The sequence below is a fragment of the Hoplias malabaricus genome, chromosome 2 (genome assembly GCF_029633855.1).
Source record: "Hoplias malabaricus isolate fHopMal1 chromosome 2, fHopMal1.hap1, whole genome shotgun sequence".
NCBI lineage: Eukaryota > Metazoa > Chordata > Actinopteri > Characiformes > Erythrinidae > Hoplias > Hoplias malabaricus.
Window position 1 is genome coordinate 33,314,507 of NC_089801.1, and position 15,073 is coordinate 33,329,579.

The 15,073-nt window shown below is 39.7% G+C and overlaps 1 protein-coding gene across 3 annotated transcripts in view; it reads left to right on the forward strand.

Annotated features, from left to right (window-relative positions):
- Positions 1 to 15,073, forward strand: part of arhgef12b (Rho guanine nucleotide exchange factor (GEF) 12b) — a 56,208-nt gene that overhangs the window by 31,702 nt on the left and 9,433 nt on the right. For 2 of the 3 annotated variants that reach the window (XM_066658656.1, XM_066658659.1), the window contains exons 4-21: positions 466 to 513; positions 3,826 to 3,924; positions 4,090 to 4,139; positions 4,566 to 4,623; positions 4,936 to 5,132; positions 5,481 to 5,558; positions 6,383 to 6,502; positions 7,833 to 7,964; positions 8,066 to 8,188; positions 8,392 to 8,490; positions 8,627 to 8,737; positions 8,999 to 9,097; positions 10,205 to 10,247; positions 10,459 to 10,564; positions 10,699 to 10,836; positions 11,947 to 11,979; positions 13,745 to 13,853; positions 13,974 to 14,085. In XM_066658656.1, coding sequence (XP_066514753.1) covers positions 466 to 513; positions 3,826 to 3,924; positions 4,090 to 4,139; positions 4,566 to 4,623; positions 4,936 to 5,132; positions 5,481 to 5,558; positions 6,383 to 6,502; positions 7,833 to 7,964; positions 8,066 to 8,188; positions 8,392 to 8,490; positions 8,627 to 8,737; positions 8,999 to 9,097; positions 10,205 to 10,247; positions 10,459 to 10,564; positions 10,699 to 10,836; positions 11,947 to 11,979; positions 13,745 to 13,853; positions 13,974 to 14,085 — 1,755 coding nt within the window. The remainder of the gene's footprint in view (positions 1 to 465; positions 514 to 3,825; positions 3,925 to 4,089; positions 4,140 to 4,565; positions 4,624 to 4,935; positions 5,133 to 5,480; positions 5,559 to 6,382; positions 6,503 to 7,832; positions 7,965 to 8,065; positions 8,189 to 8,391; positions 8,491 to 8,626; positions 8,738 to 8,998; positions 9,098 to 10,204; positions 10,248 to 10,458; positions 10,565 to 10,698; positions 10,837 to 11,946; positions 11,980 to 13,744; positions 13,854 to 13,973; positions 14,086 to 15,073) is intronic. The other variant, XM_066658658.1, reaches the window with a different exon arrangement.

Genomic DNA, 15,073 nt, shown 5'->3' on the forward strand with positions numbered 1-15,073 from the left:
CTGTGTATTGCGTAGGCTTTGTCGCTGGATTATAATCCCTCCTGCAGCTAGGGCGTTGTAACCGGAGGAAGCCTGATGTGAATCCAGTGATTGAATGTAGTGTAGTGTAGTGAGCTGAATCATCTTAGGCAGCAGGAAACGTCAGAGATGAATTCTTGCATATACTTTTTCTTGTGAGATAAAATCATACGACAGTATTGAAGGTACTGAATATCAGAGGGCACAAACATTTTGGCCAGAGAGATATCTCAGCTGGATAGTTTTATTTATTGTTTGTTTATTTTTTACATCTCCTTCCCCAAATGCTCTGAACATTTTGCTTCTCCATTTTTTTCTTGCCATAAATTACCCTAGCTATGCTTTGCCATGCATTTGCCATTTTTTTTCTTCCATTCATTCTGTTTACACCTTTAATTTCTCCATGTTTGTTTTTGTACCTGTGTCCTGCATGTTTCCCACTGTCAGAGCTGCCTGTGCAGAGTGCACTGACAGAGCGAAGGCCCGAGTCGTGTGGTAAGAGTTTACTGAAGGCTGCTGCCATTGGGTGTGTTTGGGTGTTTTTTTGCCGTGTTGGTGTTCTCCCATCTGTTTCTTTCTCTTTTTCTTTCTCTCTCTCTCTCTGACCTGATTCTCTCCATTCACCCTTCCCTCACTTGCCCTCCCTGCCTCCATCAGTGGTGCCCATTTTTCTGTCTTTGCCTGGTCACACCTGAACTCGTCCTCCTGGTGACTGTCTTGAGTCCAGGGTCCATATGTCACAGGATTCTTAAGGATCAGTTTCAGGGCCATATATATTTTACAAGAGAATATTTCACCCAGCAATGCTACAGAAACATAACAAAAAATAAAAATACTGATTTCTTTTCATTTGTTACCTGACCCCTATGGCTTCAAATTGGTCAAATCACATTAAACCTAATTAAGACTAATGTAGCTAACAAGGACGTTCAAGCTTATGAAATCAGTGTTTTCAACACTGTTATCTATAAAATCGACAATAATGGATTCACTCAGGCTTCAGGAAGCCCCTATTTTAACTCTGCAGTTTATGCTAAGTAGTTTTGTGCATTTTTATAGATAACAGGATGCAACAAAATGTCACTTTGGTGAGATAAGTCTGTCGGAGATTACTTAAAAACTGGACATAGTTTGGAGTATGGAGAATGAGAGTCAAGCCTGCTGTTTGCAAGAACCTAATATATAACCCTCTGAAACCTGTTGAGCACATTCAACTCATAGCTCCAGTGCAAAATTAAAGAAGTGAACAAGGTATTTCAAAATCAAAAATACGGATGAAGGGGAAAATTGCATGAATTTTAATTCTGTTTAGAAATGTCAGCATTTTTGGGAGAACTATTCTTACTGTCATTGATGTATTTAACAGCTAAGTCTCATTTTAGGTATTGGTTTGTTGTGTACATATGACTCCTGGTGTTTTTGGATTGTTGTGCATGTGTGGAGTGGTGCATCATCTGGTTACACCTTACTAACCTCTCTTCAGCTGCCTCAGAGCAGGTGCCCTGTGTTAATTTTGTTGGATACCGAGTAGCTAACTTCTCTGTTAATTCTATTGTGGAGTTAAAAAGAACCTTGCTTTAAAATGCTGATTTCCTTAATGACAAATGAAGCTGATGGTGGTATTCAAGAAATTCTGCCCCTGGAGCAGGCATACAACCTTAAGTCTACATGTTTAAAGCCCCATGTCGGCTAGAGTGGTGTAAAGCCCCTCTGCACTGGACTGTGGAACCATACAACAGAGTTTTTCTGTAGGGATAAAGTCTTCTCCAGAAGTTTTGCTGATGAAATGGAGCGTTCATGATATAGACCAGATCATCCAACATCAAACACCGCACCTCCCTCAAATCTCAACAGCAATATTTTAGCATCTAGTTTAAAGCCTTCTTAGAAGAGTAAAGGCTGTTACTGTAGCAAAGGAGTGTCAAATTCCCCATTAATACTCTTCATTTCAGAAGTAATGTCTGATGAGCTGGTGTCAGCATACTGTCTACACTCATTGTTCATTTTATCAGCTCCACTGACAACAGGAGCACTTTGTAGCTCTAAAATTACAGACTGTAAATCACCTGTTGCTCAGCATACTGTGTAGCACAATTTTACCCTGCTCTTCAATGGTCAGGACCCCCACAGAGCAGGCATGATTTGGGTGGTGGGTCATTCTCAGCGCTGCAGATAAACTGGCATTACTGTGGTGTGGACACAGGGAGAACGCATCAAACTCCTCACCGACAGTCACCTGGAACGGGACTCAAACCCACAACCTCCCGGTCCCTGGAGCTGATGAAGGACTAGAGGACGAGCAACACAAACCACACCACCCAAATCATACCTGCTCTGCTGGGGTCCAGATTGAAGTGTTGATAAAGTATGTAGAGAGCAGCTACAGTGTGTAACTGTAGAATTACAGTGCGCTTCTGTATAGTAAGTGAAGCATAACATGGACAATAAAAGTAGGTGTCCCCTAATCCAGTGATCGTTCAGTGTATTCTTGTCTAATACTAAAGAGGCAGTTTCACACATGCAGCATGTCTTTACTGAATGACTGCTTTTGTCAGAAGGTGTTTAGTCAGTTTGAGGTTTGATTTGATGCTGAGCTGTTTTTTAGCTTGGCCCTGTGGTTGTGTTGTCATGTTCTGTGAGTGAGCTGTTGTTGGGGGTTGGGTGGACAGTGCTGATGGGTTTGTGGGTGGGAGTTAAAATGCTCGTCTGGAGAGTATGACTGCATTCTCAAGGCTTTGTGCTGTGCAGACAGTAGAAGATAATAGTGTTATTCAGGTCAAGTAACATGTCTATGAACACACACACACACACACACGGACACATCCTTATGCTCAGTCTGTTATGGAGCCATAAGGACATGTGGTCACACTGGGGGAAGCTCTATTGTATGTAGCCACTGAACATGAATGCTCTGAGTTACATGTGCAATGAAATGCACTGCAGTCTGATACAGACACTAGTGTCCGCTGAGGCATTATATTGCTCTCTGAATTTATTTCTGCAGCAGGTTAAAGTGAGCAGTTGTGCAATAAAAGCTTGTGCTGACTCTCAGTGACCGAGTGATGAGATGGAGAGGAGATTACCCAGAGACAGATGTTATAAATATTGCAGTATTCTCAAGACACGCGAATGTCGACTCTCCAACAGAGGTGGTCACTGGGTTTATTATCCTGTTCTGCAGTACCTTCTGATTTTCCTGCCCCAAAATAGAGGGGGGAAAAGAACGGGATCTCCAATTTTATTCATGTTTCTATTTACATGTATTAATTTATATTCATAATAATATTTTTGCACTCTTTTTAGTCACTGATTTAGAGTGTTAGGAACAAGGACAGGTATTTTATCCAAACATTGATCTCAGTTTCAAGAAGCAAAAAATTATTAGCTTGATAATGTTATCAGTGTATTATTGAACTAATCCAAATTCTCAGAAATAAGTGTCTTTGAGGTAATGGTCATTATAATATACTTACGAATATAAGAGCAGTAATTTGATAATCAGTATAGCACCCTGTGTTTTACCCAGATAATGTTCAGCTTGTGCTGTATTTCCCATGCTTCTGTCTCTGTGTGCGTGTGTGTTTTGAAGGACATCTGTCTCACAGGGCCAAGCTCAGAAACACCCTCTCTAATGGGAAAAGTGGATGTTTCGCTCTACAGGAAACAATCCTTACTCCATTTCGCCACTGTCACTGTTATTATACTGAAATGTGGTGGCATGTGGCTACACTTCATAATTCTTTACCTCACCTGAAGTCTTCATTAATTCTATCTCTCTGTCTATTTCTCTCTTGCTCCATCTCCCAGGGCTTGTTCAGCGGTGTGTTATCATCCAGAAAGATGAGAATGGCTTTGGGCTAACAGTGAGTGGAGATAACCCTGTATTTGTACAGCTCGTCAAAGAAGGTAAAAATGGAGACCTGGCTGTGATTTTATTAATGTGTTTGCCACCTTTTAAAACACACACACAGATCAGCGCTATCAGAACAAACCCAGACAATCATCATATCACATGCTCGGATTTCTCACTTTCATATCTCTCTCTTGTTCTCTTTCTCTGATGTTAATTAGATGGAGCTGCTATGCGAGCTGGTGTTCAGACGGGTGATAGAATTATTAAGGTAAGCATGTTGTTGTATGAAGCTTGAAGGCTGTTGTATAACTTTAATCCAGGTACATTTATTTGTCCCTGGCTGAAATAATAAGAGTCTTACGTAAACTAATTTTATGTACACAACCCCAGCCCCAGGTTATGGTCTCTTCCTATAAGCGTGCAGGAGACAAACCAGAGTGTAGAGAGGTTCGCCTGATGTCTGCTGCATCTAATTATTGTCTGAGGCTTACTCTGCACCCTTCTGGCAAATTGTTGAAACACAGCCATGTTTATGAGTGGTTAAGTTAGTTATGAACTGACTACACCAGTCTTTCATTTGCTGATTCTGTGTTGTGTACTGGGTTCAGATGAGCTTTGGAAGGTTTTGGCAGTTTTTTTCAATTTAAGTTCTTGTCATATAATTAATTACTGTCAAAATTTTTGTCTTTTCCAGGTCAACGGGACATTAGTGACGCATTCAAATCATGTAGAAGTTGTGAAGTTAATAAAATGTAAGTACACTGTACTGTGATGTCCCATGTTTACAGATATTTATAATCATGCTCTCCCATTCCAAGCTTATAAGAATTTTTATTTATTTATTTATTTTTATCAAAAAGAAAGTTACACAAAGGTAGCAGACAAACATACCCATACATAGCAGAGACCTTACAAGATAGTAAGCTAAACGTTCTAAATTGTGTATTGTTTGTATGTTCTGAGTAAAGGTTCCTGTGGAGATGTATCAGACAGTTGTATGACATTTTCTGAATGCAGCTGCTGTTTGTCTCTCTCTGTGTGTGTGTGTGTGTGTACTTATACAGCGGGCTCGTATGTAGCTCTTACAGTGTTGGGGCGTCCTCCTGGTATGCCACAGATCCCCCTCTCTGAGGGCGAGTGTGGTCCCCTGTCATCTCTGAGCTCTCCTCACTCACCTGGACCCCCCACTGCAGCAGAACGATCCTCCTCATCATCCACAACTAGCCCCTCCGACCGTATCACATCACCACTGCCTGTATGGGTGAGTATTACAATATAGATCTCTCTCGCTTTCTCTCTCAAAAGTTTTATTGGCAAGAATTTTTGCATCTTGAAGCCAAAACTATTATTTGTATAAATATAAGAAAAATACAAATAAACAATTAATTTCAGCCTATTTTACAAATAATTATATTCCATTCTCTGCCTCTGATTCATGGTCATGTTCCCACACCTGTTTATCTGGTGCGTCATTTCTTTATACTGACACTTGTCTCATTTCCTCTTACACATATTGTTTCCTATGGCACATCAGTCCGTCTATAGCTGTGAGGATAATTAAAGTTATTTACTTGTTTTTATTCATGTGCATTCTTCTGTGGTCTGTTAGGATGATGGCAGTCCAATTCACAATCAGAAGGTGGACATCTTGCAGAAGATGCTGACCAAGCAGCAGCAAGACTTACAGGTCAGTGCCATATGGGCAGCAGGAGAGCTACTAACCTCGTAAACTCTGTGTTCAAGCTCCAAGTTCTAGCTCCAAACCAAAAGGTGTGAATCTGTAATAAAAACAGTATAACAAGCAGTTTTATTTTACTGCATTAAATTTTCTGTGACTTTTACTTTCTCCTAAAACTTTGCCCTCACAACAACACTTCCAGCCATCAGCAAACAATATGTTCTCATTCAACAGTGGAAATAATTAAAAAAGCCTGGCAGGGAATGTCCAACCAAAACAAACAATATCAGGCAAGGAAAATAAATAAATAAATAAATAAAAATAGTACCAGACCAAAGTGCTCACAGTGCTTTTACACTGGATACTCCCACAAACTGTTGTAATGAATTATTGTCTCTTGTCATATGCTGAGATTAACACAGTTGAGTTGTCACCTCCAGATGCGTTTTAAAACTCTTAACTGCACCTCAAAGGCTAGACTGTAATTTAACTAATAACTACTACAAGCCTAGACACATCATGCTAGTGGGAAAAAGTAAATTGCAGAACAGTTGAGACCATTTGCCCACACTGACTCGCTTTGTGGTTTACTTGTGCTTGTTTCTCTTTAAAACACATACCACACACGCGCACACACACCCACACACTCACACACACTCATATACAAGGTCTATGTGTGGTATGTTCATTGCATTTTCTCACATCCCCTGCACATTCCCTTTAGTGAGAGAAGTCATAGAAGCTCACACGGCCACAGACACAGAGTAAAACGTACGATCGGACACAGCCTGATCTTTTGACTTCATCTGCTTGTGTCTGTGTATAAATTGTAGGTTATGTTGGAGGAGCACAGCAGAAACCCCACACCTAAACTACTGAAGGAAATCCAGGAAGCAAAGAAGCACATTCCATTACTCCAAGACCAACTCAGCAAAGCCACTGGGGCTGGACAGGTTTGTACACACAGGCTTCAGCTCACTGTGTTTGAAGTGATCCAGGTATTTCTTAAACACTCTGTTTCGCTGTTTGTTGCTCACATTAATATTACGATGCCTGTTTACATTTTATAGTAGAACAGACAAAATGGACCATAGTAGTGTTTAAAAAGGCTTTTGAAAAAAAATAAATAACTGATAAACAAAAAAAAGTAAGGAGTAAAAGTGTTGGGACAGCCATGGCCTAATGGTTCGAGAAGTGGGCTTGGGATCAGAATGTCAGTGGTTGAACCCTTTGACTGGCAGGAAAATTCAGAGTGGTTGGAGTGAAGGAACAGTGTTATCTCCTCCTTCAATCCCCAGCTGAAGGCTGTTCAACCTGAACTGTTTCCTGGGGCACCCACCTTTTCAGGTGTGTGTGTGCTCATGGCCCCAGGTGCGCTAGTGTGGATGTTTGTGGGTTCACTGCCATGGATATGTAAAATACAGAGGAAAAAAATGTAATTGGACATTGTACAGTGAAAAATTCATGTTTAAAATGGATCTAAAAGCTAAAAATTTGCATACGGGCATGTAATCAGCTACTAATTAAACACTAATTTTACACTAGTTGTTGTTTAAAAGCTCTATATGATGTACAGATATTTTAATAATATCCGCACTTACGCAGGTCCTGAAACTGTCTTCAGAGAAGAGTTTAATGACAATTATGGTTTTACAATAATGGCAATCTGTTGTCAGAACACCTATCACTACCTCAAGATCTTTAGGGCTTAGTTAATGATTCTGGATGTTCATTGTCATCAAAGATTATTCCATGCCAATTTAGAATAAGACTACACTTACAAAGGTTCATAAATGGTTTACCGTCTGGTTATTAAATTAATAAAGTTGCTTTATTTTGTCTTCTCCTTCAGTCGATATTAACCCTGTCAGCTACAGCACATATGTATTAGTACGTTTAACCACTAAGTTTAATCAGTTAACCAGTGATAGTGTCCTTTTAGACACTGATGGTAATATGGTGCACTTTAGAATGTGAAATTTGTCATTTCATATGTTAAAGTCTTGGCTTATTTTTTACCTCAGTATTTTCATTATTTGCTCTAACACTTTTAATATTAGATGAAAAAGAGGTCACTGTTTACCGTTTTATCTCTGTTACACAGACCTTAACAGCTTAATATATAACTAAACTTTAACTAAATAATTTCTAAACCTTTATAAGGTTTATATTATACCTTATATTAAAGTGGTACTGATTATTTAACTGGAGTTAAATTTGTAACTCAGACTTCACATTGCACCACTACAATAATGAAACGTGTGTATTTGTGTTATATTCAAGGATGGTTCCCTCTCTCCAAGACCTGGTGAAGCAGAAGTGGAGGATGGTGGAGGGTTAGGAGATGTGGATTCTCCTTTCCTCTGGCAAACTGACTCCAATACAGAAACACCCTGGAGCAACAATACAACACCGGTTAGTATCAATCCCTTACAGCGCTGCTAAGTTACATCATTATATACCTCAGCTTAATATCACACTTCATCTGTCATATTATTGTGTCTGTGCACCTCCAGGTCACCCTGAATCCTGTCCCAGAAAGCCCATACCAAAGAGGCACTCCATGCCACAGCCCAAAGACTCCTCGAGACAGCCTAAACTCCTGTCCTTCTCCTGACGCTGATGACACACCTGACCTGGTGAGTGCTATATGGTAATAAATACTGTACGGAAATTACTGCTATATCTTTAAATCTACTCTGTAATATGTGAATATTTACGGTATCTTTGATGTGATTTTGTTTAAAAACTGGACAGCATGTATTTGATCACAGTAGCAGATAATAATTTTCTTGCATATGTTGACACCTTGATATGTAGTTTTCTTCTTTTGCTTTAACAGGACTCCAACTCCCAGAGCAGCGTAGGCAGCCCTTTTTCTCGTCTGCCACCTCAGATCATTGGTGCAGAGGACGATGACTTTGACACTGAGCAGGAGCAGGTAATGTGTGTTTTCATTATGTTCATGTTATTCTTATTATCTAATTGGACTATAATTTAAAAACATGGAACTGGCTCAAAATTCTGTTTTCATGCATGATATTTGTTTATTTATTTACTTGTTTTTTGTTTTGTAGATGAACGGACAGTGTAGCTGTTTTCAGACCATAGAGCTGCTGAAGTCTCGGCCCGCTCACCTAGCTGCTTTCCTTCATCATGTGGTCTCTCAGTTTGACCCTGTACCTCTGGTATGAGTCATCAACCCTCAAAACAAATCTCACTTACACTATTAAACATCTCCTTTTCCTTTTCATTGGGTAGAGATTTGCACTGATGGAATGGGCAGTTGGTGATGACTGGTGCACATCTTTACTAAATAGCATTCATGTGTATTCTAGATAAATGTAGATAATCAAGTCTTACATTATGTTGTGCTAAGTATTACGTAGTTTAAACTGGTCTTGAGCGGATACATATAAATTGATTGCTATTTGTCTTTTTCACTGCAGCTTTGCTACCTCTTCACTGAGCTCTACAAGCAGAGCAATTCCAAAGAGACACGGCGGCTCTTCCAAGAGCTGCACACCATCTTCATGGACAGGACTGCGGTGAGACACACAAACCATTTAAAATCTTCTAACATTTTTAATAAATGCTTTAATGGTTTTAATAGAAAAAAATCATTAAATACATTTGTTGATTTGGAGTAACATAACACATTAAAAACTAAGCAAGCTTAATAATAATAATAATAATTAATTTCTATAGCACTTTTCAGGAACTCAGAGCCCTTACAAAAATAATACACAATACATCCATCCATCCATTATCTGTAACCGCTTATCCAATTTAGGGTCGCGGGGGGTCCAGAGCCTACCTGGAATCATTGGGCGCAAGGCAGGAATACACCCTGGAGGGGACGCCAGTCCTTCACAGGGCAACACAGACACACACACATTCACTCACACACTCATACCTACGGACGCTTTCGAGTCGCCAATCCACCTGCAACGTGTGTTTTTGGACTGTGGGAGGAAACCGGAGCACCCGGAGGAAACCCACGCGGACACGGGGAGAACACACCAACTCCTCACAGACAGTCACCCGGAGCGGGAATCGAACCCACAACCTCCAGGCCCCTGGAGCTGTGTGACTGCGACACTACCTGCTGCGCCACCGTGCCGCCCCTATACACAATACAAAGAACATCAAAAACATAGCAATACAAAGAGTAAAAAATAATACAAAAAAAAAACAAAGTACATAGAGTCGAGTGAGCAGCACTGAGCCACAGAGTTTAAATGGGTCCCAAGATTGACTGTCATTGTAAATAGAAGCAGTTTGACCATGCCAAAAGCTATAAATGGACCATCGGGTCGACACAGCAGCAGAGTTCCCAGTTCACTAGCAACAGTCATTGGATAGCTGTTAGCATATAGGTCAATGTACATTTATTTATTTATTAAGTCTTTGCAACAGGGTATGATACATTAGATTGTTTGCTTGCTGTTACACCAAGGTAAAAGTCTTATATAAACAACAAATTATTAAATGGCTGTTTTATACCTGTAAGAACTTTTAAACTAATTCTAATAACTGCACTGTTACAATTAATTTAAAAGTAGGGCACCACACCTTTTATACACACACACACACACACACACACACAGGCAACTTGTCTTTGTCTAAAATCATCCTGTTTTGTTTTCACACAGCACCTGAAAGTAGCGGTGCCCGACTATATCTTGGCTGATCTGGGTAAGATCGCATTGTTTTATTTTGCTTCATGGCCATATTGTGCCTTTCCTGATAAAATGTTGTAGATAATGTAAACCTGCATGGAGAAAATATCACTAGATTTGCGTGAATTGTTCTGAAAAAGTTTCTGAATATAGTGTCTGATAACGGTGTGTTAACAAAGTCAACACATGCTCAGAATGTGCTTTGGGTTTAATCTGTGTTTGTGTAGATCGGAGGAAGCCTGATATGATCCCAGAAGACATTCAAAGACAGTATGTGCAGCAGTTACAGGACTCAGTTTTCTCTGACATCCAGAAACACCTGGAGGACTTCAGGTAACATGCATCCAAAAAGGTTTTTACTACATATTTGAACAGCAGTGTCTCTCTCTCTCTCTCTCTCTCTCTTTCTCTTTCTCTCTCCCCCCAAGTGTGTTCCTCCTTAATTTTGTCTGTGTGGTTTCTTCCAGGCAAAAACGCAGTATGGGCCTAACCTTGGCTGAAGCTGACCTAACTCGATTGGACACTGAGAGAGTGCGTGACCGTGTGGCTCTGGAGAGAGAACGATCCTGTGCAGAGCAAATCATCTTAAAGATTGAGGATGTCCTGTAAGTACACACCTGAAAAACATTCACTTCTTTACTTGTTCATTCATTTTGCACTGAAGGGCTGCTGAAACTAATTAGGTTTTTGGATCAGGGCAAAACTGCTTTAGTTTTAGTGATGATTAAATGCTACAGATAAAAAAAATCATAGATTTATATTAACTGTATTTACTGAGACTTGGTTTTTGCTTTGACAAACACTGCTTAAAGTATGTGATGTACACACACTGGGTACATCTTAAGTCACAGCCCTTTTGCGTGCCGTGTGTATAGAGGAAAAACATGTTGAACAGGAAAGATTATGCATGGATTAAGACCGTCCTCTAGTCTTTTGACACTTGTCCTGTCAGCAGAGCCTTGATATAATCTCTATCACATAAATGACTGCAGCTTCTCATTGGTGGTTGACTTGTTGGACGCTAAGCCTGATCTTGGCTGTAGAAGCAGACTGACGACTTCTGAAATGTATTTCGTTGTTCTACTGAAACTGCTCTGGTTCATGTAATTTGCCCTGAGTTGAGGAATGAGAGCTGGTGCAAAACTAGATTATGTATTGGAAGCAAAACCGTAATTTAAATTTAAATTATGCTTTCCCGCTACAGTTATTGTTTGGGTTCCAAATCAAATACAACATATTTTATGATTTAAGCAGGTAGCACAATTAAGAGCTTTTATATATAATTTTTTTTATCCTGTTGATAAAACTGATTATTTTATATTATCATTTTCATTTTTATTGATGCATGTGATTTACAAATATAATTTACAGATTATGTAAAACTGGAAATACCCAGTGTACAGAGCTGGACCTGGTACAGAATGTGAATTGAAAGTAAATCTTATAATAGTTTAATTTCACAAGTATTGTATAAGCAAGTGTGGAATTTCATTTAAATTATATAGCGATAGATTGATCACTCTAGGGAATAATACAAATCAAATCGTTCCTATGTTTATGCTATGTTTATTCGTTGCTGGGTATACTGCTGAAAAGAGCTTATTACAGTATGAAAGCAGGAAGTAAAACAGAAATATTTATATGTGGTGTGTGTGTGTGTGTGTGTGTGTGTGTGTGTGTGTGTGTGTGTGTGTGTTATTTTCTTTTTTTCCCAGGCTGACTTCACCAGCCACAGAGGAGGAGAAGTGGTAAGGGGAATTCTCATGTCCACTTACTTTTCACATTACATCAGCCCCATGTTAAGTCCTTGCTCCACCACAGTGTTACATGTTGAAGAATTAAAATAAGGCTCCAGCATTAGTCAGCTTACATCTGCCATATCTGGAGCATATTTAACTTCCAGACGACTCCCAACAGCTGTGCAAGGTCTGGAAAATCACCTAAATCACTTTTCGATTCAATACTTTTTAAATTTTGAGAAAAGGGAGAAAATCCAGGTTGCTTTAGATCTAAAAACATCCACAGGTGTTTTCTGTCCATGATTTCATTGTGAGAAGACAACAAAAGAATGCAGTTGTCAGATTGAGAATGTTGAGTTATTCTTCTACCTTATACCTCCACTGAAGGGCTACGTCTAAATTGGGACAGTTTATTTCTATCAGCTTGTAATCAGCAGTGCAGAAAATGAATAGAAAAAGTTCTATAAAAATGCAGTTAATTTCAGACAGTTGTGTATGTAAACCTGTCTGTTGATTTCTTCTTGAGTGCAGCATATGATCTGTGTGTCCCATATGGTGAGCATGCTGGAGGGCTGTGTGTGTGTTGTTTGTGAGGCAGATGGCAGAGAGGAAAGAGACCTTGTGTTGCTCACAGCAGAAGGTTGTGGGTAATATTGTGTATTTTGCTTGGACTGTTGCAGGACTTCATTGGCTCATGAGGTTGTGAGAGCAGTTTTGACTTCTGTGGCAGCTGCTGTCACTGTGGTTGTAAAACAGCAAAATTGAGGATGAGGAAAGGCCTTTCTTGCTCCTCCTGCTGGGCAAAAAGTGATTCAGCATATTAACGTAGTAAAATTTTTTTCCGTTTATCCTTAACTGTATCCTTAGCTCCTAATAGTTCATAAGGATAATAAAGGAAATGTTTTATATAAAATTCCTTGGAAAAAGTCTATTGCCAAATCTCATGTAGAATACAGGCATGTAGAATCTTTTGACACAAATGGCACTGTATACACAGTGGCAGTAATTAGGTTTTACAAAAACCTGTAATTGGGCGGCGCAGTGGTGCAGCAGGTAGTGTCGCAGTCACAAAGCTCAATGGACCTGGTGGTTGTGGGTTCGAGTCCCACTCGGGGTGACTTTCTGTGAGAAGTTGGTGTGTTCTCCCCGTGTCCGCGTGGGTTTCCTCCGGGTGCTCCAGTTTCCTCCCACAGGTAGGTGGATTGGCGACTCAAAAGTGTCCGTAGGTGTGAGTGAATGTGTGTGTGTGTGTGTGTGTGTGTCTGTGTTGCCCTGTGAAGTATTGGCGCCCCCTCCAGGGTGCATTCCCGCCTTGTGCCCAATGTTTCCAGGTAGGCTCTGGACCCACCGCGACCCTGAACTGGATAAGGGTTACAGATAATGAATGAATGAAAAAAACTGAAATTTATTCCTGTCCAAAACTATAGTGCATTGTTATCACGTATCATTGTAATGGATCTACATTGTAAACAAAAGCAAAATCACTTTAATACTTTACATCAGTGCTACGTTTTTTTTTTTTTTAACCTCCTAGTTTATATGCCATAAGTTACAAATTCACTCTCAAATCTGTGCTTAGGAAGCAGTTATTTTTATTTCATTGTCCACTGTCTGCTGCCCTTACTTGATGATGGATGTTTAAACTATTTTTTTTTTGTACTTTTTAAGCTTAGACTAGGTGTATTGTTCTCACTATTCTGCTCCAATGTGTTCTCTTCTAACACTTATTAAAGTTTTTGTGCATGTCTCGTGATGGAATCTATTTGTCTTTCAGTAACACCATGCAGTTTGTCATCCTGTCCTATATGAAGCATCTTGGGGTGAAGGTGAAGGAATCTCGGGGTTCTGAGTCGAAACCTAAACTCATATTCCTCAAGATTAAGGTGGTCACCCAGAGCTTTCAGTTTTATTATGAAAGCCACTTGCATTCATTTATTATACTGTTTGCACAAACTTGTGCTGCAGATGGCTTTTCAATAATAATGTTTTATCATTCTAAGCAGAAGACCATAAAATCAGATAAAGATGGTGGAGCAGAGGAGAAAGTGAAGAAGACTCGTTTTCACGGCATCCTCGGCCCACCTCGAAGACCCTCCAGACTTGATTCTACGACAGGTATGTAATGCTGAGATTTGAATAAATTTAGACAGATTGCTATGTAAATTTTTTTTTTCCTTTGTCAGATGGGAAAAAAAAACAAAACAAAAAAAAAATGAAACAACACGTTTTTTTTCTTCTTCATATAATTGTATTAAGTTAACATTGTTCCTAATGTACTGTTCTGTATGTGGAACACCAGGTGCATAATAAATCTTCTTTCAAAAACGTATTATTTCTGTAATGTGACAAAACACGCAAACATTTAGCCCTGCCCGCTCGTTTTTCAGAGCTGACAGCTTTTTGAATGAGGCACAAATGGAGCTGGAAATCAAAACAGATTATTGACATATTATAAATCTTAAAGGCGCAGTAACAAAACAATCGATTCAGTCATGGGGATAGAGCCATGTGGTAAAATTAATCAGGACACTTTTGGAAACCGGTAGTAATGTCGTAGGTGGGTAAAATTCAGGAAAAATATAGGACATGGCCTTTTACAGTCAGGCTCTATATTTACCCTCAGTTCCGAAAGATATTAGAGCTTCAGACATCCCTAAAGAGCAGGAGTCTATTGTTTCAGGCTGAATGGATGACAGAATTGGATGCAGAGAGCTGAAAGGGTTTGTAGATTCGTGGTTTTAGGGATACCGGCTGCACTGAGGTCAGTTCTGTTGTAGTTCTGATAAATCTGTGGCAATGTTCACAGGCTTGAGGTCAGGGTTGTGTTGGGAAAATGTAATAGCTGAGCTGAGGGAAGTGCCGGTCTGGAGGTTTCAGGGGAGGCTTCCTGTTTGCGCCCATAGACACCGATGTTAGATCTGACCACTGTGTCACATCCTTTTTTTGTACCAAGGAAAAGATGCTGTTCCTTCTGTATCACACATGGTTTCTGGTCACAAGAAAGTGACTGGTTTGGTGATGCATTGCTTTCTGTTTTGTTCATATTTTGCAGTTCACTTGTTCAATAAGGAAAATATTGTTCTTTGGTTAACATTAAACAGTG